At 46.7% G+C, this 27,604-nt stretch overlaps 1 protein-coding gene across 6 annotated transcripts; it reads right to left on the bottom strand.

Annotated features, from left to right (window-relative positions):
* Positions 1 to 76: 76 nt before the first annotated feature.
* Positions 77 to 27,488, bottom strand: PHAF1 (phagophore assembly factor 1). Of its 6 annotated transcripts, none has more exons than XM_014788448.2 (17): positions 26,934 to 27,486; positions 26,699 to 26,819; positions 20,815 to 20,897; positions 16,651 to 16,734; positions 12,877 to 12,920; positions 10,872 to 10,951; positions 10,494 to 10,588; positions 9,752 to 9,849; positions 9,547 to 9,659; positions 5,967 to 6,100; positions 5,503 to 5,586; positions 3,916 to 3,998; positions 3,436 to 3,479; positions 2,832 to 2,875; positions 2,628 to 2,686; positions 1,931 to 2,003; positions 77 to 1,265 (listed from the first exon to the last, which is right to left on the bottom strand). In XM_014788448.2, exons 2-17 carry the CDS (start codon positions 26,760 to 26,762, stop codon positions 1,179 to 1,181), a joined length of 1,269 nt encoding a protein of 422 aa, XP_014643934.1. In that variant the 5' UTR covers positions 26,763 to 26,819; positions 26,934 to 27,486; the 3' UTR covers positions 77 to 1,178. The 6 variants fall into 6 exon arrangements, with proteins under 6 accessions (XP_014643934.1, XP_004431759.1, XP_087276257.1 ...); XM_004431702.3 differs by having other exon boundaries at positions 26,929 to 27,486; XM_087420131.1 differs by lacking the exon at positions 20,815 to 20,897 and having other exon boundaries at positions 26,934 to 27,488.
* Between the last annotated feature and the right edge of the window lie 116 nt (positions 27,489 to 27,604).

Below are 27,604 nucleotides of genomic sequence, written 5' to 3' on the forward strand. Positions count from 1 at the left end.
GCCCAGGAACCACATAGAAGCCTGGGGCAGGTCCACTGCACACTCCTTGTTAAACTATACAGGATGAGGCTGTACATGAGTTAATTACAAAAGAATCGTATTTACAAAAATCTGTACACACAGTTGAAAAACTCACAAAATTGTCATCTATGTATCACAAGTTGCTAGACCAAAATATTAAAAATGGGATAAAATTATGCATTTCTCTTCTCAATTCTTTTCAAAAGGATTAATATTTTTAAAGCACATATGCTACTTTCCTTAGCAAGACCCATGAGGAGACTGAGCAGCCCAGCCCTCCTTGAGCCCCCAGAGGCCTTGAACCATGAATGGGCATGACCAGGGGACACTGCCCAGGGTTGGGGCAGGGGAGTCAGCCCACAGTGCAGAACAGAATGCTGAAACACAACAAAATGAGGAAGATGTCTTTGGCTAATACTTTGGCATTAAATAAAAGAGGCAAACAGGATGGAAACATGCAGCCCTGCTAGCCAGGTTGGGGCAGAGCGGGGCATAGGCGACCTTGAAGGCTGGCTCCAAGAGGGTTGGGAACCAGGCCTGGCATGCACCTGGATGGTAGAACGCTGTGTTTCAACCAGTTGGGTGTGCCTACTGGGCCTGGCAGGGAGCACGTGCAAGAAAGGAACAGGGAAGGGCAGGTGGGCCACCTTGGCCTCAGCCAGCTCATCAAGTAACTGAAGTGGATGTAGTGCAAAAGTCACAACCAAGTACTACGGACATGCTACCTGCTTGCCTTGAGGGTCACGTGTCAATGCTGGGACAAAGGCAGGACCTTGTCCTCATCCTGGGTGCCTGTGTCCTCAGCCACAGAAAGAGTCCCAAGTTTTCCCAATGTGTGTGGGACAGGAGAGACAGAACTCTGCCTCCTTACATGTTAGTCGAGAGCTCCTGGGTCCAGGTATCAAGGCTCAGAGTTTGTGCTTCTCTTTGCAGTCTGTGTTCCCTGTTGGCACCAGCAGGCTGAGGATGGACAGAAGACTATCTGGGCCTCTCAGCCCATGGCAGAGCACCCAGCCTGAGCCCCACGTCTGAACACCACAACAGCCCTTCAACACTGGCAAGGTGTCCAAGAAAACCCACAGGGTGGCACATGGAGGCCCGCTGAGCAGGATGCGATGCACAGTTCCACAGGCAGAGGGGCATGGGTGGTGATGTCCCTAGGGGAGCTCTGCAGTTCTCAGGTGGGCACCAGGCTTGGGGGGGCCATACAGGGTCACTGAGGCAATGTGGTTATTCTGCATGACCTGGTGTGAGAGGAGGACAGTGAGTCAAGGGGGAGGAGTAGAAGGGATGTAGGCAGAGCAGGCAATCAGACCCACAAAAACCACCAGTAGGATCAGTACCAGGGCTGTGACTGCAGAAAAGGGACTTGAGGCAGCTCTCGTGCATGGGGGTTGGAAGTTGTGTGTGCAACATAGCTGCACACAGGGCTGGGCTGATGCCTCAACATCCCCCAACTCATGCTAGGGGTCATCTCTGCCCTAGTGTCTGCCTGTTCCTCATGGGATACATAAACTTCACCACACCCATTTGTCTAGTCCTTCTGGAACTGCTGGGGGCCTGCTGGAGGTATGGCGTGCAGAAGGGAAAACAGTGGCAAGCCCATTCTTCTCCCAAGCTGGTGGGGCCTCTATAGCCATTCACCGACAGCATATTCATTCACATGGCATTCAAAGGCCCCCAACACCCCCAGGCTGAGCCCCACTTGCCCTGTGATTCCCTTTTGTACTATACTCATGTTTTCAGATGTAACCTTCACTGTAAAATGTGAGTAGGCCAGGTTCTCAGCAGACAGGGTTGCTGGGGAAGGATTAACTTATCCAGCAGGGCCTTTAAGCCTGCCCCAATCTCTTTCAATCACCTGCCTGTCCCTGCCATGACCACTAGCCCCTCAACCCCCAGGGCTTACCTCAAAGATCATCCGCTGAAGACCAAAGCAGAATGTGGAGCCAAATGGGTTGGTGTTGTTTGGGGAGGAGGACCTGAGGCCAGGGAAGCCAGAATTAGAGGGGCAGACAGAGGCCACGGCCAGGCAGGGCATCCAGTCCCTTTTGGGATGGGGGCTACTGGCCAGTGGTCTCTCGTGGCTATGAGTGTCTGTTTCCCACACAGCCCCTTAAGGTCCCACGGGTAGTGATAAGCCTTACTCAAGCTTTGAATAGTACGCAGTAAAACAGGGCACAGCAAGTTATGCAATTGGACTGGGGTGGTGAAAAGTCAGGAGGGAAAGGGAGCCTCAGGCAGCATAGCAACCAGGTACTGCACTGTGGATGACAGCCGGTAGCGGCTTTGATGGGGAAAAAAAAGCCCAGGACAGCCAGTCAAAACTGCCTCCCTTTCTGAATAACTAGGGGTGAAAGGGCCCCCACACCTAAAGGTAGGTGGGGAAGAGGGGAGCTATCCCCAGGGGGCAAACTGTCTGGTGCAGGTAAACATGCAGAACAGGTGGCCCAGTCCTAATGCGCAGAGTAGGGACAGGAAATATGTTTGTGGCAACACCAGAAACTTCTGTCATTTCTAAGCCATACTCACTGCTAGGCTTCCCTGGGCCTTCTGGGCTATGAGGAGCAGGATGGGGTGGTCAGAGACAGCAACCTCCCACTCACCTGTGCAGGACAACAGGTTTCTCCACAGGGTGGCCCAGGAGCTCCTGGATGTTGTCCCACTACAAGATGGGGCAGCAAGGGGTTAGCAAGGACCTGACCACACCTGTGACCAATGACTGGCTCAGAGGACAGAGGCCCCAGACTACTGGCAGGTTCATGCCCACCTCATTTTTGGGCTGCATCAGTGGGAAAATAGGAGCTCACCTTGCTGTAAGTCGTGCATGTTTCTGTCTGACCATCTGCATTTTCTGAAAAGAGAACATGAGGTGGTTGGTAGCTGGCCCAGCCTGGATGCAGTTCTACACCTGCTTAGGTAGATGGCTCAGACCACCTGTGACCCAGCCCTTGGCAGAATCCAGACTTGGCCACCCTTTGCACTGGGGTTGGAGTATGGAGGGAGGACAGACAGGCTGTTTTAGAGTTCCTGAATGGAAGAGATTGGAGGGTTAAAGGGAGGTCAGTCAGGTGTGAGCTACACTAGCCAGCAGTGGACAGCAGTCACAAAGCTGGGCTGGGAGCACCCAGATGAGCATCTGTAGGTAGGAAACTACTGCCCTCCAGAGAACAACAATCCCATGGTCACAGGAGAAGACCCTGAAGGCCTCCAGGAGACTACAGACCAAGACCAACGCAGTCCCAAGAACAATGAGCCCAATCCAGAGGAGCTGAGGCTATAGGCAGAAGCAGGTGGGCAAAGGTTCTATAAACCCAACCACTACTATCCTCTCTGCTTGGATCACTGTCTCTTCCCATTGTGAGAGACTGACTCCAAAACCCTTTCTTTACCCTGAGGACATTCACTACTCACCTTTCTTTATGGCTAGTGGGATCTTGAACTCACAGCGGTGGTAACTAGAGAGAAAAGGCAGATGGGTAAAGGCTGGGCCCCCGGGAAGGTCTGACCACTCCCACAACTCAACTCTGCACCCGAGGAAAAAGAGAATCAAGCACACCTGCCCAAAGCATTTACTGGGGGAGGCCAGATTTAGGCACTGGAGTCAAACAGAAAAGGGCATGGCTCTGGAGTCTGAAGACCCTATCACTTTGGATAAGACACCAAGCTTTCTGAACCTATTTCCCTATTTGTAAAATGGGTACAAATGGAGAGATGCAAGGTATTGGACGGTATACCAGAAACAGAACAGTCAGTCAGGAAATGTTCGCTTCCCAGGAAACAGCAAGAATTTAGGTGGAGGCAAATTAGTGAACATCCAAAGCCACAGGCTCTCTTTTCTGGGGATTTTCAGCCCAAAGCTCACTTCTCGGAGGGGCAGGTACGTATACTCACATGTTAAAATTATAATGCCCAGGGTAATTGGTGTGTAGGACAAACTTCTTCACTTTGTGTGTGTTCGCGTCAAAGAGAATGTCCTAGGATAGAAAACAAGGATGCCCAAGTAGGGAAAAGTTACTGAGGCAGGGCAGGGACCTTACCAAGGGCATGTCCAATTCGGAGACATCCACTCCACAGTGGGGATGCCAGCAGGCAACAGCTTTCTCCCAAACAGCAGAAAAGGGGATGGCTGAGGCCAAGCAGCTTTAACTGGACATTTTCAGTGAGGGGGGACGACCTAACCACCTATAGGCCCCCCTATTCCAAATCTTGTATCAGCAGGCCTGCCAGGCACAGGAGGCTACAGCTCCCACTGCTTGGGAACTCAAACACGTCAGTGAGATCTTTCCTGACAATAAGCACCTGATAAAAAATCTAACTGAGCACAGATTTTGGCTTAAAGGCTACCAAGAAAATTCAGGGGCCACTTGACTCTCAAGGGTCTCAAGGTACCTGGCTATTCTGAATGCCATGACCTGCCAGACCCTTCTGGCTTCCATTAGGCCCTCTCTGTGGGAGTCAGCAATCCCTGGAACTGAAGTTCCAGCTTCTTGCCAGGACTCAGATCTGGATTTGATGCTGCCTATTGAACACTTCCTCCTATCTGCCACTCCTTTCCCTGCTTCACACACTGCCAACTCTTCAGGCCTGTGACCCCAGGGTTACCCCTGACTCCACCCCTCCACCAACAGCTACACTAAGTCCGATTCGGGCCAGTCGGTTCACTCCATCTTCCCTGCTACTAATCATCACTGGCCCTCAACTCCAAAGAGGTCCAGCTTACAATAGTGCCATTCCCTCCTGCCACCACCCTACCCTCAAGAGTTTATGATCCCACTGCCAGTCCTCCACTACTCCTGGCTCCTTTTTGGTCTTTTCCACATAGGCAGACCCGGTCTCTTTTTCCCTGTGGAATCTACCCTTTCTTTGCTGCCTCAGGATCTCGGGCCCTAGAAAGCTCAAAGGTTAGAAGACCCAAGGTCCAGGCGATCCTGCCCTCTGAGATGTATCCTGCTGGTGCAGTGTTTACATAATCATTTCTCACACCCACATCTCATCTTATCACCTAGACTGTCAACACTGATGGTGGCCACCAGCTCCATTCAGTACCCTAGCTCCAGAGCATAGGGCTGCAGCAATGCTCCTAGCGTGATCCCTAAAAATATATAAGCATACTCCCACTGTCTTTGAGTCTTTTTAGTCTCCCTGTTCTGTGACTCTAGAAGACAGTCCTATGCTCTAAAAAAGGGCGGTTCCCAAAACATCTGAACCTGAATGATTCCCATAGCCTCCACCTGTAGAGCATGTTTCCCTCAGAAAAGAAGTCAAGACATACTAGGGAACCCAATGTTTCTCTGCAATCTTGGTGGCAGGAAAGGTCTACTTTGGGGCACTAATGCAAAACAACACTTGGCAAAGCCAGCTGGGGCTAGGCACCCCGCTGCCACGCATGGTTACAGCTGCATGGTACACACAGGTGTGCCTAGGTACACTGCCCACTCCCACAGAAATGGAATGCTTCTCTAAGGAATCACAACTTACCACTCCAAGAGTGAAATAGTTAAAAAAGTAGTCATTGCACTTAGATGGAACTTGCTTATGAGGGGAAGGAGAATGAATTTTCATCTGTTGGGGAAAAAAATAACAAATTAAAATCCAACCCCTTAATACAGTTCCTATATTAAATGCAAGTCTGCAAAAGTGTTTCCTGTATAACATTAAGCTGTTGGGTAAGCAAGAGTGTGGGAGTCCCAGCTGTTGGTGCCGAACAACCCACCCACCTTTGGCTGACTACAGACTGGGCCCTAATCTTCAAGGAAAGGCAGGCCAATCTGACTAACAGGGGTCAGAAAAGAACTTTCAATTTACTTCTCCATCAGCTTTAATACAACAGGTTCTATGGGAAAACAGCAAACAGTTTCTATTTACTCACTATTAAGATAATGTTGATTAAAAAAAAAAAAGGAAGAGACTACCTATTCATTTTATAAACACATTTCCCCTACCTTGTCTTCTGACTTATAGAAGACCTTGTGTGGAGAGCCAAGCATGCTAAGAACATCTTGGCAGGAATCACCAAAATACACTGAACGTTCAAATACTCGCATCTTGGCATCTGCTAACACGCCGGGTCCACAACCTGGAGAGAACAAGGGAAAGGTCACCAGGTTCCCAGTCAGGGCCTGAGACCCTGTAGCCCAGGGCCCTGGTGGCTCCAGAGAGGCCACTGGCTTCATGGAAGCAGAAATACCACGTCACCAGCGCTTCAGATGCTACAAGAGATGACTATCTACTCAAAATAATGCCAAAGACTCAATCCCACAAAAGTGATAGGGAGCTCTGGAAACTTCATTCACTCACTCACCAAATATTTACTTATTGACTACCATGGGCTATGACACTTTGCTAGATGTTGAGGAAACAACGGTGAGCAAAACAGGTGCAGTCTCTGCCCACAGTGGAACTTATGGTGTGAAGATCCCAATCAGATCATCACACAACTGTGGTACAATAAACAGCAGCATAGGTGCTATGGAAGTATATAATGGAGTGCTATTACCTCTTGCCACTTTCCAGGTCCTGAAAAGATACAAGGATTTATGTTAAGAGGTACTTCTCAATGGTAACCGCCAACCAGAGACTGGATCTAAAGATCACTCTATAAAAGAGCCAAGAGTAAAGTACCCATTAACTCACTCCCTAATTCTACCAACACCTGACAGACCCACTAACTCAAAAAAGACAAACCAGGAAAGTGGGAGAATAAAAAACCCCTGATTTGTCAAGTTCCTTCTTTGGGAAGAATCCTTAAGCCCTGATTTTGTCTAACATGTTTAAGAAATGGTTCCAGTTAAACACACACAGACACCCAAGTCCAAAGTAGCTGAGATTGGCCAGGCACGAGAAACTCACAATTCAAGTGGTTGTGGAATAGCAATAGACACACCAAGAGTAAAACTTTCCCCATTCGGTAGATGAGAAGACAAAGTGTTTTGCCCAAAATAAAAAAGGAAGCCAAGAATCCAAGGAGGACTGCAATTCCTGGTACTGTGATAGCCACCACCACCACCTTACTCTGCACAGGGCTTTACAGTTGATAAAGCTTGTTCATGTATAACAATCTATTTGTCATATACAGAAAACTTCAGGGATCCAAAATCTGAAATAACTAGGTACTGAGTTCTCCAGCTAACCCAAGAGTCATTGGTCACAGCACATATACACTGAGTACCAAATAAAGGCTGTGTTTAAATTAACTAGGTCCTGGGAAAAGCATAGTCCACATTAACCTCTGTCTATAAATCCTGTAGCTTAGGCAAGCCTGGGTGACCCACCAAAAGTTCTGTCAAGCTGGACTGTGTTCCCTAAGTCTCCAGGTACCAGATACCTGTGAATGTCCAGCCAGAACTACAGGGAAGGCACCCTTCACAGGTGAGTCTTCTCTCGTCTCACTCTACCAGAAGCATACCCGGGTAAAATTACATTTAGTTGTTTTTGGTGAGGAAGATTAGCCCTAAGCTAACATCTGTTGCCAATCCACCTCTTTTTGCTGAGGAAGATTGGCCCTGGGCTAACATCCATGCCCATCTTCCTGTACTTTATATGTGGAATGCCTGCCACAGCCTGGCTTGATAAGTGGTGCATAGGTCTGTGCCCGGGATCCAAATCTGCGAACCCCGAACCACCGAAGCAGAGCACGCGAACTTAACCACTATGCCACTGGGCTGGCCCCAAATTACCTTTAGTTTTAAGAGACTATTTTAGTTTCTGATTCCTATAAATTATTGTGAGGACCAAGACAGCTGAACTGACTTTCTGTGTTAAAAGCATCTATAGCCATACTCCATAAAGAAACAGATGTGAGGGGCTGGCCCCGTGGCTTAGTGGTTAAGTATGTGCGCTCCACTACTGGCGGCCCGGGTTCGGATCCCGGGCGCGCACTGACGCACTGCTTGTCCGGCCATGCTGAGGTGGCGTCCACATACAGCAACAAGAAGGATGTGCAACTCTGACATACAACTATCTACTGGGGCTTTGGGGAGAAAAAGGGAAAAAAAGGAAGAGGATTAGCAATAGATGTTAGCTCACGGCCGGTCTTCCTCAGCATGGATGTTAGCTCAGGGCTGATCTTCCTCACACACACACACACACACAAAAAAAAGAAACAGATGTGAGAAATGGATCTGCTGAGACAATCTACCCTTCTGCTTGCCAAAGGACAAAGGAAACTCGTGATGAGTACTGGACTGGACAATAACTCAGTGAGGCCCTGACTTAACAAAATGTTTTCCCCACTGGCCCTGTAAGCAGTGAGATGTGACTGCTAGGAGTGTGCTGTACAGGGAGGCAGTCAGAATTGGCTGAGACCTCCACCCCCAACAGGCTCCTCCTGCTGTCACCTGGGGTAACTGCACCATCCTTGACGACCCTGCTGTTTCAAGCGATCCTCCTGAGAAAACAGACCCTAAATCACTTGACTTTGCTGCCACGTCTCAATTCTCTCAAAAATTGTAGCTCAAGTGCAACACTCCTTTAAGTAGCTGGTGTTCTGCCTTGGCTAGAAAAACCACATTTTAAGAAATTTCTAATCTGGAGCTTGTGAACTGTCTAATTGTTCAGGGGAGTGAGTTCACAGTTTATATATCAGATCTTAACAGTTAAGAACCAATGCCCCGGGGCCGGCCTGGTGGCGCAAGCGGTTAAGTGCGCGTGCCTCGCTGCAGTGGCCCGGGGTTCGCCAGTTCGGATCCCGGGCGCCCACTGACGCACTGCTTGGCAAGCCATGCTGTGGCGGCGTCCCATACAAAGTGGAGGAAGATGGGCATGGATGTTAGTCCAGGGCCAGTCTTCCTCAGCAAAAAAAAAGAGGAGGGTTGGCAGATGTTAGCACAAGGCTGATCTCCTCACCAAAAAAAAAAAAAGAAAAAAGAACCAATGCCCCAGCAACTGATGCAAAACCTCAATTCATGAACAAACACTGGCTAGACTATAAGCTCCATGAAGGCATAGACCCTATGTTGGCTCCCAGGCCGTCTTTATGGAGGCAAACTCCACACTGGAGACCCCTGTACTACTAAACATGATCCAAGGTCCAAAGTAGCTGAGATTGGCCAGGCATGAGAAAATCACAAAATGAGGCATGGATCCTGGAGAGACCAGCTACTGAAGGCAGTACTCTTTGTTCACAGTCAGCAAAACTCAGCAGGGTGTGGCCAAACCACAATCCAACATGTCCCTCCTGTCAGCCTACTCTGAGAACTGGGCATAAAGGGTGGAAAAGGGGAGAACAGACAACACTGCAGCCCACAAGATACATCTCCAGGAAATAGCCTGGGAACTACCGCAAAGCTAAATAAACACACAGAAGGCTTATGTACACACCAAGGGAAGCAGTGCTACTGCCATTTATTAAGATTTGCTACTGATAAAACCATGCCTTGTCCCCTTCACAAATTTAAATAAAAGCCTTAGCAATAAACATCTGCATCATTTGTCTTCTAACAACTCTCTCTAAGCACATGGGATCTCAGACTGTCTCAACATGGATGTAATGGGGAATCCACCACCCCAGAGCCAGTAACTGACCTGCAGCAAGTAGGCGAAGTCGTAAACCTGAGGGTCCAGTTCCATCTCGAAGAACATCTACACTCTCAGCATATACATTGCCCAGGAAACAGCTCAGGGGCATCCCAGGAGCCCTGGGGGCAGGCACAAAATGAGCAGAGGCTTTGCCCTCCCTCCCAGGGAGCCCCCAAGGCCTTAGCATGAAGGTCATGCTCCAGATACATACTTGGTGTCCTGTAGGCTGTTTCCACTGTAGATGTACATTCGTTTCACAGTCGCTCCATGGGGTATCTGGAGAGAAGCTAGACCATGGGCAAAATTGGGCTGCAAACACAGGACAAAAGTTTTACTAAGAGCACACTGCAGGCCTTGTGACTCAGGCTCTGGCATTTCCCCAGCACTCATGGTCTTCAAGAACTGGCCAGATCAATGCACACAGTCAAACTTGGCTCTTGGTCAATAAACTCACCCCGACCACACAAGTTCATCTTTAATTTTACTTAGTTTTTATTTTCTTCATCAGGGAGAAAACGCAGGAATGCTTCCTTTAATAAGATGTAAACCTTAAGAAAAGCTATCATTTCATAATCCTAGGGATGCTGTTGCCTAAGGATGAATGAAACATTTTGCTAAAAGCAATAAATAACTGAAAATCCAGGATGAACTCTCTTGAATTCTAGGCCATTGAGAAAAACCACAGTGATCTGGAGTTTTAAAGCAAGGCACAACTGGATCTCTGAAAAGTGAGCTTGATCTCCAATAGGAAGTGCCCTTCTTCCTGGGAATGCCAGCTTGGGCTTTGTTCTTCCTGTCAACCCTACCCACTCTATCCTCCTTGGCCCCTGAAGACCTCAGAGATGAGGAAAACAAAGAAAGAGTACCTATCCAGCCTCCCCTAATGATGCTGTCTGCTGACCCATATCACCTGGGCACTGGGCAACAAATACCAGGGGGAGGGAAGGGCTAACCTCATACTTGGGAGCCTCGATCCACGAGTCTAACTGAAAAGAGAAAGACAGTCCTCTGAAGTTGAGGTGGAAGAGCTGCTCAGCGGAGTTATACACTGTGGGAGTGGGGAGAAGAAAATGACATGGTTGAACGGTATCAGAAGTTGTGAACACAAACCAGCCTAGCAGGGAGTAATGACTGGCAACAGCTTCCTTGTATCTCATTTCTGAACTAGGCTAAAAACAAGGGGGAGGAGCTTTCGTTTAAATCCAACTATCAATCCCCAAATCCTATAGGAACCTGGCTTCAGGGGGTTGGGGCTGGGATGGCACCACATGCCAGGTTTATCACACTGGGCTGCCACAGATGACCAGATGAATCAGATGAACTTGGCTTACCTCCAGGATGGGTTGCACCAAAAGACTGGTCAATCTGTTCAATGGTGGGAGCTATGGCCTGAGAGTTAAAATGTACTCCACTGAAAAACAAAGATACTTTTTAAAAATAGGCTTCACAGGATGGGCTCACAGATCACGGGAGATGGTGGCTAGAAGAGTTATTCTTAAAACACAGGGAGGTGAGTCTACAATTACATCAAAATAAAAGTTTAATTAAAGAACTTTTAAATAAGGACAATTAATGAAGTCAGAACAAGTCAATTCTCCTGAGGCTAATATACAGAATTGATCCTCTAGGGCCTCCTAAGATATTTGTGGCCATGAAGCACAGTTCAGAAGGAAATAAATCTGTTCTCAGTCCCATGGCATTCGGACTTGGATAAAGAGTGGCCATAGGAATAGACAGTGTTAATGTGTTTTCCTCTGATGCCTACTAGTACTTTGCCTTGAAAAGGAACTTTCTTTTAGGGCCGGCCTGGTGGCTTAGAGGTTACGTGCACGTGCTCCGCTACTGGCGGCCCGGGTTCGGATGCTGGGCGCGTACCGACGCACCGCTTCTCCGGCCATGCTGAGGCCGTGTCCCACATACAGAAACTAGAAGGATGTGCAACTATGACATACAACTATCTACTGGGGCTTTGGGGAAGAAAAAAAGGAGGAGGATTGGCAATGGATGTTAGCTCAGAGGCGGTCTTCCTCAGCAAAAAGAGGAGGATTAGCACGGATGTTAGCTCAGGGCTGATCTCCCTCACAAAAAAAAAAAAAGGAACTTTCTTTAAAAGGGATAAACATCTTGAGAGAAGAGTGTAGCCAAGCAAGGCAGCTTGTTTTCTTAACAAGAAGAGCCAATACTCATGGATTGGATAAATGGGTAGGGGGGTGGGGGAGGGATGGATCCCATGCAAAGAAAAAAAACCTGGGGGGTGGGCTTGGGAGTAAAGAGGGGTTCGTGATTTCAGCTGATGAGCATAAAGATAAGGCATTTATAACTTTAAGGAGAATGCTTAAAGGTTAGGAACAATTTTTTAAAAAATTAGTATCATTTATGGAACACTTCCTTTTTAACCAGGAACTGTCTATGTGCTTTACCAGCATTATCTCACATAATCTTCCTAACCCAGCAGCTACATTACATTACATTTTTCTGATGAGAAAACAAACTCAAAGAGGTTAAGTGACTTGCCCAAGGCCACAGAGGTAATAAAATGAGGAAGCCACACTCAAACCCAGGGCAGCCTGCTTCTAGACTCCACGCTCTTACCCATCACTCACTCTTAAGAGGGTAAAGAGAAGCCAGACCTTGAGGTATGAAGGCCCCAAAAAGACTAAAAGATAACTGGAATCTGCAGAGGCCAGTGCTATTACACATGCGCTTTACCCACTCCTCTATCAGCAAATGCTGCCTGAGCCAGCCCCAGAAACTGGGCCCTTTCATGCCCTTGCAAAGGGAAAGGGAAGCTTCTTAAGAAAGCTTACTGAATGGGGTATTCTAGATGCTAGCAAAGCACCTTGCCGTAATGGGGGCTCAAATATTTGTGAATCATTCAGGCCATTCCCATTTTCATTCTAAAAAGCAGATTTTGGCCCCCAAATAGTCTCTTTGGTATTCTCTTCAGCATAAGTTTGGAGTCAGACCTATCTGGTTTGTCCCACTTCCGCTGCTCATGAAAACACAAAGAGGTGTCAAAAGAGGTTGTACAGGGAAGGACAGCTGTGACCCAGGAGACAGTCACATCAACTCTGAGCTGAGATCTTGCTTTGCCACGAGGATTAAATTAAGTTGACATATATGTGAAGTGTTTTACACACAGCATGTTCTTAATGAGGTTTCCTTCTCTTCCCCAGAAAACTAAGCAAGTTTGGAGGCTGCCTGAGGAAATCATGGCACCAAGCTGTAACCTAGAACTGCTGCAGATAGGAATCCTTTACTAATATAACGAGGGCAGTAGATGAAATCCCTTTGTGCATGGCCTGTGACATATACCAGGCAGGGAAGAAAACTTACCAATATTTTAACTTTACTTTAGTCAAGTCATATACTTCAATCACCTAAAAAGAAAAAATCAAATGTTTAAGAGTTGTTAATGCTCTGTAGTTGAAAAAGATTAATTAAAAAGACATAGAATAGTGAAGAAAAAAGCAAATCTATCACTAGCCAAAATTCTCCTTCTGAAGCACTGCACATTACCTTTTGTTCTCCATTTTTTAATTTGGAGGAAAAACCCATACCACACACATGGTATAACCTCTCCTTCCCCCTCTTCCAGTGGATTGTTCAACAGATGTCCATGTATGTTCTGGACCCAGGTTCTTATACCTAATCTACTGCTGGGTCATATAGAAGACTGCACATACCACCCTATGGGACAGTGAAATCCTCCACAGAAACAAATTCACACAGCTTGTTAAGGCTGCAACCTTGGATAGTGAGCCCCTTTCCTTCTATTTCATACTTTGCCGCCTTACAAAAACCCAAATAAAGACACTTTCAAAAACAGCTTCAAACTACTGTGGTTTACAAAACAAAAAGATATAGAAGGGGAGGTCTATCCTGCTGGAAAACAAGACATATTACATTAGCTTAGGACAAGTGTGACAATATTCAGATATATCCCTAATGAAGGGCATCTGGTTAAACCTGGAGAACCTCAGGACCCTTGTGAAGTTTCAATGGGTTCAGCCTAGGACAAAACGCCAAGAACTCAAGGCAGAGACAAAGAAAAAGGCACTGAACACTTAGCCACTAGTGGTGCCAAGTAATGAGCACCATGAAGTCCTCTGTGCCAAGGGTGTCAGGGGCTTGGCAGCCAGCAGCATAGCGGCTGGGGTGTGGAGCACCATCTACCATACTCCAGCTGGGAGATCTGGCCTTCAATGTAGAGGCACAAGCAGAGCTGGTTCAATGTTTGTTTGCCTTGACAATCTGCTCCTCATCCTGGAAGGGGCTGTGGAGCACTTGGTGCAGGAGTATCTGGCATTGCCACAGAAACTGAGACGTAATAGGCAGTGCAGTCTTGGCCAGACCTTGTCCCTAACTTTATTTAGAGATCATAACACTGAACCACAAGTCGGGCACCTCTTAACTATAATGCAGCTATTCTGATCCTACCTGCTGCTAAGAATTGCTCCCTCTGCTGTGCCATCATAGCACTTCAATCAACCCTTTCCCACACTGCTTGTGGATGCTATTCACTGGTCCCACTAAGTTAAGCCCCTTGAGGTCTGGCTCATTAGTTTGCACAGGGTAGGTACTCAACATGTGGTGAGTCTGCCTGGTATGAAGCTAGCTAAGGGCAATATGAAGCTCGAAAGAATGAAAAGAGATGCCAAGAGAGGTCATGCAAGGAAGGACAGGGGAATAGCTGTGATTCATAAGACACTTAGTGTCCCCTTCAGAAAGCCTGGGCATGGCAGTGTATCATGCCAAACCGGTATGCCATTTCACCCAGGCCAGGGCCCCATGCTAGCAGAGGGTCTCAACCTTCAGCCAGAAGCCCTGCTTCTATAGCAGGGGTAAGCATTCTGCCTCCCTGATTGCTACCTCTATGGCTGGCCAATCATCCCCTAAGGGCTTCCCACCACTCACCCTGTGGGTGCGGGCCTCCAGGATGTCCCTATGTCACTGTCACCCACCTGCCAAAAGCCCAGACCAATACTTACAGGTGCTTCAACCTGCCTGCCCAATGGGACAACACTGGACCAGAGTTAATCAAGTGCTGTAGGGCACCACTTGTGGCAAGGGACCCAGAGCGCTGACCACCTTGGAGTCCTTTATGTCACTAGAAGAATTAACAAGTAGATTTTGGCCCATGGAGCTTGCTAGGCCACAGGGATAAGCAGCTGGGGAAGTCTAAAGTCCATGATTTTCCACCCTCTGAGCTAGAAAAGGCCTTGATTTCCCCAAAGGAGACACAGCAGCAGTCAAGATAGGAAAGGAAAAGAAAGGCGGCTGTAAAGGTTGTGACTTGTGAAACCTCATGCCACAGGGCTCTCTCACAGGCAGAGAGTGAGGGGATGGGGAAACTATAGGAGATAGCATCAGGGAGAGGTAGATTCTGAAGCCCTTGGATGGAGGGCCAGGCAGAGGGATCAGGTCAGACCTGGTGCCAACCAAGGGCACCAGGGAGGGACTGCCTCCTCAATTTCCAGAGGCTCAACCAGGGCCCCAGCCCCTGCTTCTTCAGAGGGACCTGACAGAAGGCAGAGAGAAGGTTCTATTTTACCTCCTTTCCTTAGTTCTGCATGGTGTGTTCACACTACTTTCTTCAGCTTTTATCACATTTATTTCCCAAACTCATCAACAGAATCTAAGCCATTTCTATTCCTAGTGGCCAGTAACCACACAGTGGTAATATAGGGTTAAAAGCTTGGTGTCAAGCAAACCACTTACCTTCTGTCCCTCCACTGTCTCATTGGTAAACAGTACCGCTCACAGCTTATTAGGATTAAATCAGGAAATGCAGGGAAACTCCTGGCCACGTGCCTAACATGTACCAAGTGCTCACTAAATATGTGATATTGTCCTCACCATGCTGTGATTTTATGATGGGCTGCCTAGCCAGCCCTTTTTGTTGTCCATTTAGGTTACTTTCAGCTTTTCATTACTATGAAAAGCCCTGCTATAAATATCTGGCAACATTACCCTCCCCATAATCTTTTTGGGTTATGTTTCCTAAAGTGGATTTACCAAGTCAAAGACAAATGACTCTTTGTAAAGGTGTTTCCAGATTAATTTTCCCCAGATTTGTGATGAAGCCACATTTGAAGACCATTCTCTATCATTTCCCAGTATGGAACTTCTGGTCAGTGAAGAGAGGATGACTGAGTCCACAAGGAGAGGCCAGGAAGTTGTGAAGAATGTTCACATCACACTCTACTTTTTGAAAAACCATCATAAACGAGGAATTCTCATTCCACATACAAATTCTTCTTCCATGTTATGTCTTATCTCCTTAGCAGCTCACTTGTGATAAAATGACGAGAACTAGAAAGTACCCAAGTCTTTTGGAAAGGCAACTCCACATAACTTAACTGGGAGGATGACTATGGCGTGCCACTGCCCAGGGCCACATTCAGCCTTGTGACTCTGAGGCATGAGTCTGGTGTCACATGACTAACCTGTGAAGCCCACGAATTTGTAAATAGTGTATTAAAAACATCCTGGACTGAAACAGGTGTTAGTAAATTGTACTTGAACACCAATTAAGACAACCTTACACACCAGCAAGTTGTTTGTTTATATTTTCTGAAAGGGGTTAACGAGTCAACTCATTGTTGGTGGTGTTAAGCCCCAAGCCCCAGCATTTTAGGAAGAACAGTTCCATTTTTCATCTTCCAAGTCATATTATTTGTCCCAAGAATGAAGTAAAACAATAAGATACATAAACCTGACTAAACTCTTTTGTTCCTATTCTGCAGGTCAGCCCCATGCTTAATAACTTTTTAAAACTCAGGATAATCTATGCCAAATACTTAGCTCCTCACTTGTTTTCCTACTCAACATAAAAGCCCCCTCCTCATACCATGTTCCCCAAATCTCAACACTCTTTCTCCTTCACCTCTGGAGCCTGGGACTGGAGTCCTTCCTAGCCTCTTTCCAACCATCCCACGCTACTCTCAGCTTCCCTCTTTTTAGGGGAACAGGCACAGCTTCAGTCCCGTATGTCATGGTGGTCTCTGAACCACAGAAGTCTACTCCCACTTTTGAGTTTTGGAAATATCTCACAATAGCACATATTAATCAGCCTGACATGAAACTTTAGTTGTCATTTATAGTTACCTTAAGTCTCTGATTGAAAGCATCAAACAGTAGTTTGATCCCGTCCTGAGTCAGGTTAAGGATGAGGTCATGGCTTAGAGGAGACTACAAAAAATAAACGAAAATAAAACACATTCTGAACAACTAATTTACTCACAAGCAGCTACTGAAAACCTTACAATATAAATGCAATGCATAGGAAATATCTAAGCGCAGACAGCCCCTCCCTCCCCCAACTGACAAAGTTTAGAAGCCAGAAACAAACTACTGCATGAATGCAGTGTCCTCTACTTCTGGCCCATAGCTGCTGATTCATAATATTGGCTGAAAAGAGCCTCTCTCTTCCAGGCTTTGAGTAATAATACCTGGGGAATGGGCCGAAATTATGTGAATATATAGCCATTTTCCTCTGCAGGTCCAGGGTCCACATCTGGAGCATGGGTTTACTGCTGTCAAACCAACAGAGCAGCCAATGAGGAATACAGGCCATGTGAAAAGGCCTTGCCAAGATCCAAATTCAGCAGATAACGTCCAATGCATGTTAGCTGAACCTATGTCCATTCACTCCCAGGCTGTTTACACTATCCATAGGAAACACATTCTTTGACTGTTTTAGGCCATTTTCCAGGACAAAGAAGTACCTTGTGATCTGATTATGTATGAGATGACACTCTTACTCCTTCCTTCCCTCCCCCTACCATCCCACATCACATGTGCTTCTTTCTGAAAAGCCCAAGTCTAAGATCTAAGAAGTCATATTTCTAAATTTCCCCCTTCTGAGTCCTGGCGGGGTAGGAGGCGGGAGTAGCAGCACAGAACAGTGGACAGAGCTGGCCTTGAGTCCTGGTGAGCTGGTGACCGTTTAAGTGACTCTCAAAACTTCTCTGAGCTCTAGTTTCTTCATGGCAATATCATCATCCCTGCCCTCCAGGGTTCTTGTGAGGACAGAGATAGCACATCAGAAAACACCAAGCACAGCATTCAACATACAGCATTCTTTCCTGGTGTCACATGGAACCTTTCCTGGTATCTGCCCCACCTGCCTGCTTCTGCTCCAAGGCAATCAATTCAATGACTCTACGTCTCAAGACTCTCCATAGCCTAGTAGTAGAAGAAAAACACTACCACCCAAAACCCTGCCCCTTCTTGAAACTGGCACACAGCTCTCAAAAGGGTTTTAGAGAAGTTTCTTTATAGAGCTTCTCAAGGTAGAAAGACTGAATGATAAAAGTGTGGCTGTCAGAGATAGAGACATGAGCTGGAAGGCCAGTTGCCACTGCCAGTGTGGGCCTCACTGGAAAAATTCTCTCCAAAGAACATTCTGGGATTAGCTCAGACTGTCTACTCTCCTCCACTTCATTGATCTTCACAAGGTAGCAGGCCCAGGTGGCACCATCACGCCTAGCAAACACTAGAAGAAAGAATGTTAGAATTTTGCAGTATATCTGTATGAATATCTAAAACCACTAGGTCTCAAGCAAGATAAGAGAATAATGAACCCTGACCTTAGGTCACTTATTCTCAACCCAGAACACACAGTTCCATTTCTGAGATAGCTATTCTATGGTGGTAAGCAGGATAAAGCAAAATTTTAGCATCTTTCAAGATGCTTGCTTGGAGGAGGAATGCAGGAGGATATGAATTTTCTTAACACTCTCCCAAGATCTGGTCTTTTTTTTCCTGGTATTGTCACAATTCAGGACATAACTAAGCAATTTTCAAAAGTGAGAAAGTCATTCCCACAATCAATGTTTTATTAGTACTTTACATCTCCAGAACCAAAATACACATGTACTATGTGGTGTTTAAGCAGGTCCTTCCAGTTACTTAGCACTATGTAACCCTCCATATGAAACAGTTCAGTGAAGCTGTCTGCTACTAGTCATTAACATCTTTTCCCTCTAAGAAAGACGAGACCTAATTCATATGCACATTTAATTTCCAAGGTGTGATTTGCTAGACACGAGAAGATATTTCTGAAATGTTTAATGGGGCCAAACTCTTCTCTGCACTTGATGGGAAGCAAGGAAACAAATGGGAAAGGAAGGGAAGGAGGGCAGAAGAGGACAGGATCCATATTTAAGAAGCACCATATCAGACCTCTGAGAGACCATCTCCTCTTGATCCTCACCAAAAGATTATTCTAAGGAAACTATATCCATTTTACAGGAGGAGAACCAGACTGGTTATTAACTTGCCACAAGTTGCATGACTAGGAAACGGGAAGAGCAAGGATCTGAACCATGGTCTGTATTCAAAAACCCATGTTTTCCAACTGATTCCAGTTGCTTAGAAGATATCAGGGGAAATTAGCTTAATGCTAAAACTACTATTTCTACCCAAAGACTGGAACGACAGACAAAAAAAGTAGTGATATAAGAAACAGACTTCATTTAAAAAAATTGGTTAAGAAAGTTTAAAGCATTATTTTCAAATGTATCTAATCTTGGGTTGCCCAAATCTGATTTAACTGAATGTGTAGGTGGCTGTAAGCTCTAGAAGCCAGCCCATTATCCTTGTTTTCATGGCTGCTACTTGTCATGAGTAATTCCCCCACGGTCTAACACTGAAAGTCAGATTAGGTTCGGGACAATCTGAGCGCAACATAGAGGAAAAGCCACCATCCTTCACTTTATAAAGGAGAAACCAGTCTGGCACTGTGGCTCAAGAAACTCCTGCCCACTCTTACAAGTCCCTTGTTCTGTGGTAGGCGCCACTTAAGAATATCCAAGCACTTGCTTGGAGATTAAGCATTCCCTGTCTCAGAAGGATCCCTCACACAGGGATCCTCACTAGGCTGGCAGAAGGCTACAGCAGTGCAGAATCTAATGTCTGGGTATAGGCAGCAGGCTCAACTCTGACACTAAGCTGAAGTGGGAAGCCTCACAGAAACTTCACCCATCTCTAATCCACAACATTCTTTATGTCAAAAATAAGCTGTCATCTGATTTACGATCTGAAACTAATTGGAACAAATGGAATGAAAATCATCCAACCAGTACTTTAAGGGTCTCAGAAAAGCTACTGAGGACATCCTGTAGCCTTTGTAGGCTCAAAACTATTTCCGAGGTTTGCGACACATAGGGCATCATAAAAGTTGCTCCACATGGCAGCACATGGTCTGTGTCATAGAAGAATCACAGGTTTCAGAAAATTCAGTAGAAGGGAGATTGCATTTTTAGAGAGATAAGGCCTATAAAAAATAGCCTCAAGCCAGCCCTGACAGCCTAGTGGTTCAAGTTCGGCACTCTCACCGCTTTGGCGGCCCGGGTTCGTTTCCCAGGCGCAGAACCACACCACCCATCTGTCAGTTGCCATGCTGTGGAGGCAGCTCACATAGAAGGACTTACAACTAGGATATACGACCATGCGCTGGGGCTGTGGGGAGGAAAAAAACAAAACAAAAAAGAGGAAGATTGGCAACAGATGTTAGCTTAGGGAGACTCCTTCCCTGCAAAAAAAAAAAAAAAAAAAAAAGTCGCTAACTTGACCTATAAAACCAAATACAAAAAATCCTGACATTCAGAAAGTCCTTCTCTGGTGCTAACCTAAAATATACTCTTTCTGGAGACTGAAAAGGTCTTTGTAAGTATACGCGACATTACAGTAAGGGGGTTAATTCCTGGCACAAATGACCAACATTTAATAGAGACCACCATAAATCAGATAAAAAAAGAGTAAAATATGTCTATTAATTTGGAGCCAATATTTTGCAATCTCCATATATGAGATGATTATCACTAAAGGAATGAGCTATACCTGCTTCTTTTCAAGTCTGGAATACTCTGCTGGCTAGAAATCTGCAACAATCCTGAACACAAACCAAAGCAGAAAAGACTATTTTAAACATAAAGGTGGAAGGCAAGCACCCTAGAAGACCAGACAGTCCCTGAGGTGACCTCTCACTGAAAAGTCCCTGTCTAAGGGCCAGTAGATAAGTCAAACACAATCAAAAAACAAGTTCAGTTATTACTGCTCTTCGAAGCCTGACAGCACTAGATTATCAAGATCAAAAGTTTCAGAATCAAAGAAAATGTACTTGGCAACTGACTAGTGCTAGAGATTCTCCCATTCAAACACTGACCCAGCAATCCCTGCCAGTCAGCCTCTCCCAAAGCATCAACCTCTGGAGGTAACTCATTGATTAGGGATGCTATTTCGGTAAACAAATCAGCTACCACTCACCTGTTCACTGTAGAGAACCTGGACATTTTTGATGATGCGACAGTGTTTCTGAAGAATGGCTACTGTCTGAGCCAAAGGCATTCCTGAAACAAAGCAAAGATACCTGTGTGCTTACTTGGGCTATCCATTTACTGACATCTATCACTGTACTAGGCATTAGTCCCTGCAATAAAGCCTGGGGTGGGAGTGGGTGCCACAAAGGTCTACAGACATACGAGTAAATAAAAGTTCAGTAAGCAGTAAGAACTAGAATAATAGCAGCAAGCACTAAGGGAACAGCTGGATTATATAAGGGCAGAGAGTGAATAAACAAAAAGGTTTCCTGGAAATGGGGACTTCTGTGCTGATCCCAAGCAGGCAAAGGGCTTGGAGAAGGTAAAGCCAGCATGAACAAAAGAACACAGTGAGAAAAGTACTGACTGCATGACTCCAGAGACCAAGGTTCTGGTACTCTCTGCCATGGATTACATATAACCTGGGCAGGTTCCTTCCTCTCTTCCTTTCTGGCATCTGCTCCTCACCTCACGAGAGTTTGCAGGAGCACATGACTTGAAGGGCTCATTTAAAAAGTTAGAAATCACACATTTACCAGAATCAACTTATTTTACTAAGGATTTCACTAGTCCTTACTAATAACCCACAAACATCCTCTAAATCTTAACACTTGATTTTTGAACTCATGGCCCATTATAAACAAATTTATATATGCCCCCAGTTTAAGAAACCCAAATCCCAATGACATCTCAAAGATTCCAAGGACTCACAGGGAACACCAAAAAGTATGTTTTCAGAGTCCATTATATTTCAAACAAGAAGAAACTTAGAGACACAATTCAAAACAAAGTCCCAGACAATCCAAAAACAGACTCACAGCTTCATGAACACAAGGACAGGGTTATCTGTGTTATTCACCATTTTCTGGATCCCCAGCACCCAGCACAGGACAGACCACATAGTGGCAGTTGAATAAATATTTATTCAGTGGGACTGAAGGATTATGGGGTAGGTAATAAGAAAAAGGGAGGAAAAGGGACTACCATATGACTCAGGGCAGCACAGCAGCTCACATTCAAGATCAGTTTACCTCTGATTCAAGGAGAGATATGCAGAAAAGAGTGTACACACAAAGAATTAGAAAGTTAAAAACATGTGGTCCACCTACATTTAAACAATGATCCGGGGGCCGGCCCCGGGGCTTAGCGGTTAAGCTACTGGTGGCCTGGGTTCGGATCCCGGGCGCGCACCGAAGCACCACTTGTCTGGCGATGTTGAGGCACAGTCCCACATACAGCAACTAGAAGGATGTGCAACTATGACGTACAACTATCTACTGGGGCTTTGGGGAGAAAAAGGGAAACAAAGGAGGAGGATTGGCAATAGATGTTAGCTCAGGGCCGGTCTTCCTCAGCAAAAAAAAAGAGGAGGATTGGCATGGATGTTAGCTCAGGGCGGATCTGCCTCACAGAAAAAAAATAAACACTGATCCAATCCTGCCTTCATTGGATGATCCATTCTACAGTCTGAAGAAAGGGAGGGAACCAGACCTTAAATACGGTACTTTTCAGCCTTCTATAGCATAGGGCCTGGCACACAGTAGAGGCTTAAGTGTTTGTTGAGAATATGAACAAGTTGGACACATCCCTCAGCTGTGCTATTCCTGAAATGGAGGAGTATCTATGCTGTCTCCTCCAGAAGGAATGGGCAAATATCCATGTGGAGAAGACGGATAAGCTTGGGTAGGTGCTGAGAAAGGGCCACATGGCTTCTTTGACCCATGTGGCACAAACCAGTTTCTCGAGGGAGGGTTCTTTTCTACCTAGCCACATCAAATTCTTGGTCCTGGAATCTTCAGTTCCTGAGTCATCTGAAGAGAAACCACCTGGAGGAAAAAAACCAGCCATGATGACCTGTCCTCATACAGCTGCTGGTAAAGGAAGAGAACCAACCATACGAACAAACCGGAGCACTGTCCCAGCTCTAACAAGAGTTACTCAACCCCAGAGAGAATGTGGAGTATATGGTCAGCCTTATAAACTGTACAAATCCTATATCTTACAGAGCTCATCATTTGCATGCTTACAACCCTCGAATGGCTTCCCATTACAGGCGGATAAAACCAAAAAACATGCCATCACCTAAAGGCCCTGAATATTCTGGACCTTGTCCACCTCCACCTTGCTTTCCACTGTTCACCATGCCTCCCTTTGTCCCTAGCACATGTCAAGCTCTTTCCCACCTCAGGCCTTTGTACTAGCTCTTGACAGTGCCGGAATGTTCTTCCCAATGCTGGTCCCTTCTCATTCTTCCCGTCTTGCTCACACCATACTTCCCTGACTGCCTTATTTAATGAAGCCTTCCATTCCATTTGCTTATCTGTTAGAGTCTCCCCTGTGCCTCCTTGAGGATAGAGATATCGTCTGTCTTACTCACTGCTGTATTCCCCAGCGCTCAATCACTGTGCCTGGCACAATAGGTGATCCTATATGCATCTGTTGAGCTCTGAATGAGTGAAACAAAGCAATTAGGTAGAACATGTAGGTCCTGTACCATAGACCCTAGTGACCAACCACCCCCTCAGAGAACTCTCATCCTGTCTCTACCAACACTACTCTCTCCTGCTGTTCCTCTAACTTTTCCAGGTCTCTATGATGGGCAATATTTCCTTCTGTCCATCCTTCATTCATTCATTCAACCAACTACCTAGTTTGACTCACTTTTCAATCTGTTTTCTGTATATATCTAAAGGTAAATAAAAAGCTGACAGATTAAAAGCGACTTTTTCATCTTCTCTTCAAGCTGGCTTCTCCTCTGTATTCTGGGTCTCAATGTGTCTAACATTACCCAGTCACTCAAGCCACAAATCTCTAGATTCCTCCTCCTTCCCTATCCAAATCTAGTCTCCAAACTTTCTTCCTAAGCCCATGCCCACAACACACTTTACTAATTGATATCCTCTTTTCCACTGAACCCTGAGACTCTATGACAGTATCTCAGGCAGCTACTACCAAAGAGAATTAGGAATCTGGGGAACCTTTTTTTTTCTTCCACCAGAATACGTCATGTTCTAATTATAGTACCAAATTGCTTATAGTTCCCTACACACACTATCTATCTTTCCCATTGTTTTGTTTTCAACTTGACTGGAAGACTTATGTCTATGGAGACAGTGTAGATGAGCAATCTGGCAGTAGACTTCTGATAATGCCTTCCTTGTGCTCACTGGCTCCAGGAATGGTACAGGCTCCTATACGTTGATAGGAAGCCTTCCCTGAACCCCCAGGTCAGGCCAACTCCCTTCCCCCCTTCCATAGCACCCTATACAACCTCTACTTCATTATAATAAAGTGAACTCTTTCTATAATCCTTCCCTCCCACTAGACTAAGCTCTTCAGGGCATAAGAGCATTTCTTAATCAATTTTCAAAGTTTGCAAAAGTTCTGAGAGTCCTCAGAAGTACATGCTGCCTTCAACAGAGTGAGCCTTCAGTCTCTCTGGAACAAGGTAATCTCAGAGAAGGCTATTCTCCAGTGACTCTTTCAATCTACCCTCTTTAGCCATTCTCAAGACTAATTTCAAAAATAAACTCAGAGACATGCCTCCACACGAATGCAATCCGCAAGTCTCATTGAAAACATTTCAAGTTTACACTGCCTTTACTTTACTCCACTGCTGGTCAAGCCATCAGTGGCATACTCAGAGGTTCCTCTTGGCCTAGGTTTTCCTGTCCCTGTGTTGTTGGCATTTCTCTAATCTCCCAACATTACACAAAGGCCAGGAAGGCAGCCAAGTAGCTGGATGCAGCTCCCCATTCTGATGCCAGGCAGACGATGGCAAGGGCTAGATACATCTGCATTTGCACAGACTCCAAAAAGAAACCTGGAGACAAAGCTGAGCCCATCCTCACAAGGGGAGAATAGCAGTGGGGAGCAGGAAATCTCTGTTCAGCTACTTTTTATCATCTCTACCTTTCTGAGCCTGTTCCTCATCTGGCAAGTGGACACTACCTTACAGGGCTGTGGTAACTTTAGTTAAGCACTGCCTGGTTTTCTAGCCTAGGAATGTAATTCTAAAGCACAAATCCACTCAGATCTATCACTACCTGTCAGAACCAATTGCAGTTTAGATGTGTTTCAGGGCTGGGGAGAAGACCAAGAGACAGGAAAAAAATAACTTTTTTCTTAAGCTTAAGGGAAGTTTAATGACCACCATTCAGGCAGACAACACTTAAACATTTGGATTTTTAAGACCCACAAAGGAAGCATCAAGGCTCAGGCCTCCTCTGTGAGCTTTCCCTCAAAGCTCAATTCTGGGCCCAATGTACAGAAATGTTCTTTTCACTGTTTTTGGTTGCTATTTAGACAGTTTGAAAGAATCAGCCAAACCCTTGGTTCCTGGAAACTGGCAAAGTTAAGGGTGGGGGTTAAGGTATCAAAACAACTGTTGACAGAAGCAGCCTTGCTCTCCCACCCAGTTTTTTGGAAATCCTGGTCTCAACTGACATCCTAATCACTACACATCCTAATCACCAAGAGACTCTGTAGCAAAGCGATCCACAGCCTAGTCGCACCATCAAGCACAGTTTGAAGCTATGGTTGTGGTTCTCCCTGTGCCCTGTGAAGTCCTGGTGTGAGTAGAAGCTGTCGGTAGGGGTTCTCTCCTAACTAGAAGCCAAACAGCATCAGCATGTTGAATGGATTTGAAGGCAAAGATATCACTAGCCTCCCAATCAAGCTCTTGGTTCTTCACAAGAGGCTGGAGTGTTTCATACCACCTAAATTTTAGGAAAAACTCTGCAGGAGTGGTGTAAGTTATGAAAGAAACTAGCTAACACCTCTAGATAAAACTGGCTCGTACAACCCAGAAGAGGCTTGTAACTCAGTTCCTGTAGACACTGAGCACCAGCAGGGCCTTACCAGCAATCTGTTCTGTGGTTTCTCACCTACCCTTTCTCCATAAGACGTGAATCTTCCAGATTCAAGGATAAGCTATAGCCCAATAGAGCGGGTGACTCTGTCCAGGAGCCCAAATTAGTGCGACAGAAGTTCAGGTTTGCACAAACAGCACTAACACCTGCTTCCCACCCCTTTTTCCTAGTGCTGGAACATCGAAGTAAACATGCACTGGGGTTACTGAAGGTAAATACTTGTACACATAAAGGTAGTGATGTTGGGGATTGGGAAAACTGGGCCAAAATAATAATAATAAAAAACTAAATTGCATTTTCTACAAATTAAATGCTTCCCCAACTCCTATATCATTCTATTAACTCTCTCAGTCAAGGTCTGGGTTTAGGATTACGCCACACATCGACCATATTAAAAACGAGAAGGAAACAAGTCAGAAGTTCCTTTCACACACACTTCAACTCTCTTGACCAGATCCCCAACACCTGATTATGGGATGGGAGCCTGGAGTTCCCCTTCCGAAGAGGCAACCCACAGTCCAGAAAAGCAGAGGGAGACAGACAATTGTGGCGTCTAAGGGTGTCACCCACTTCGCAGCTTTTTAGTTTGTAAAATGGGAAGAGGAATAATAACAGCACCGACCCTCAGACCCAAGGAGGCATACTTGAGATAATTACGCCCAAGAGAGCACAGCCTGGCCTTGAATAAGTGTTTGGGGCGTGTCAGCCATTGTTGTTATTATTATTACCGTACTACTGCCCCGGAAGGGGCCCTGCTGAGGCCTGAGGCGAGGGCGTCAGGGCCCAGCCAAGCTACAGACCGGCGGGTCGGGCCGGTCGGAGCGGGTATCTAGTGCCTGGAGCCCAAACAGCCGAGGAGCCGCGGGCGCAGGGGAGGAAGGGGCAGAGACCAGAGGTGGGAAGGGCCGGGAGGGAAGAAGGGACCAGCGACAGGGTCCTGAGGGAGGACCCCACACTCACCAAGCGTGAATTCCCATTGCTCATTCCCCAGAGAGCGCTCGGGCACCACCTCCAGATCCAGCATTGGTTCGGCTCGCCGGGCAGGGGCGACCTCCCTGCGGCAGCGCAGACAGGACCGGAGCTGAGGAGACAAAGCGGCGGCTGACCTGCCGCCCACGCCGGCCCGCGGCGGCCCTGCTCTCCACCTCCTCCCGGGTCGCCGGCGCCACCAACCCAACTCCACACCTCACCTCACCTCACCGGGCAGGAGCCGCGGCGGCAGGGGCAGGGGCGGCAGCAGGAGCGTCTGCAGCAAAACTGGCGTGCCAGGCCGTAAAGTGTGGCGAGGGCGGGGGAGAAGGCGGGGCTTCAATCGCGAGGTGGGAGGAGCCTAGGGCGGAGTCGCGCACGCGCCAACTCCGGGTCAGGTGGCTGTGACAGTCACGGCGAAGGCTGAGGGAGGTCTGACGGTATCATCCCGAAGGGCGGGCGCTCTTGGAATGAGGAGCCCTATATTCTGTGAACCCCGACATCTGCACACCACACTGCACACGTTTCACACGTCTACACAAGGATGTGTACTCCACGCAACACACACATGTGACATGGCTATACAACACCCGTCTGTCGTCTACACGTACGCCCGGCTCACATTCACTGGGCGCAAAAAGCGAGTTCCGAGAGCAGACGCGGAGTCCAGGAGCTCCACGGCCCGCAGGCACCCTCCTACTCCGGGTTGGAGCTGAGACTGACGCCGGCAGCAGCTGCCTCTAGTTGTCCAGGAATGACTCCTTCCCCACCCAGCTGCCCCTGGCGCTCGGGTCGAACTCAAAGCGAGTGAGGAGTGCGCTCGCGTGCGTGTATAGGGAAGGGGGTGGAGGGAGTTGGAGAGGACTAGGGAGAAGGGGGAGGAGCCCGGCCTTCCGG

The sequence above is a fragment of the Ceratotherium simum genome, chromosome 30 (assembly GCF_057802395.1).
Source record: "Ceratotherium simum simum isolate JZ-2026a chromosome 30, ASM5780239v1, whole genome shotgun sequence".
NCBI lineage: Eukaryota > Metazoa > Chordata > Mammalia > Perissodactyla > Rhinocerotidae > Ceratotherium > Ceratotherium simum.

Bases quoted from the DNA above. Each gene is read 5' to 3' on its own strand.
- PHAF1 (XM_014788448.2), bottom strand. From the start codon at position 26,762: ATGCTGGATCTGGAGGTGGTGCCCGAGCGCTCTCTGGGGAATGAGCAA. The intron at 16,735-20,814 runs GTGAGTGGTAGC...TATTTTTTGTAG, and splicing joins AGGTTCTCTACAGTGAACAG to TCTCCTCTAAGCCATGACCT. The intron at 2,687-2,831 runs GTGAGCTCCTAT...CCCATCTTGTAG, and splicing joins CATGCACGACTTACAGCAAG to TGGGACAACATCCAGGAGCT.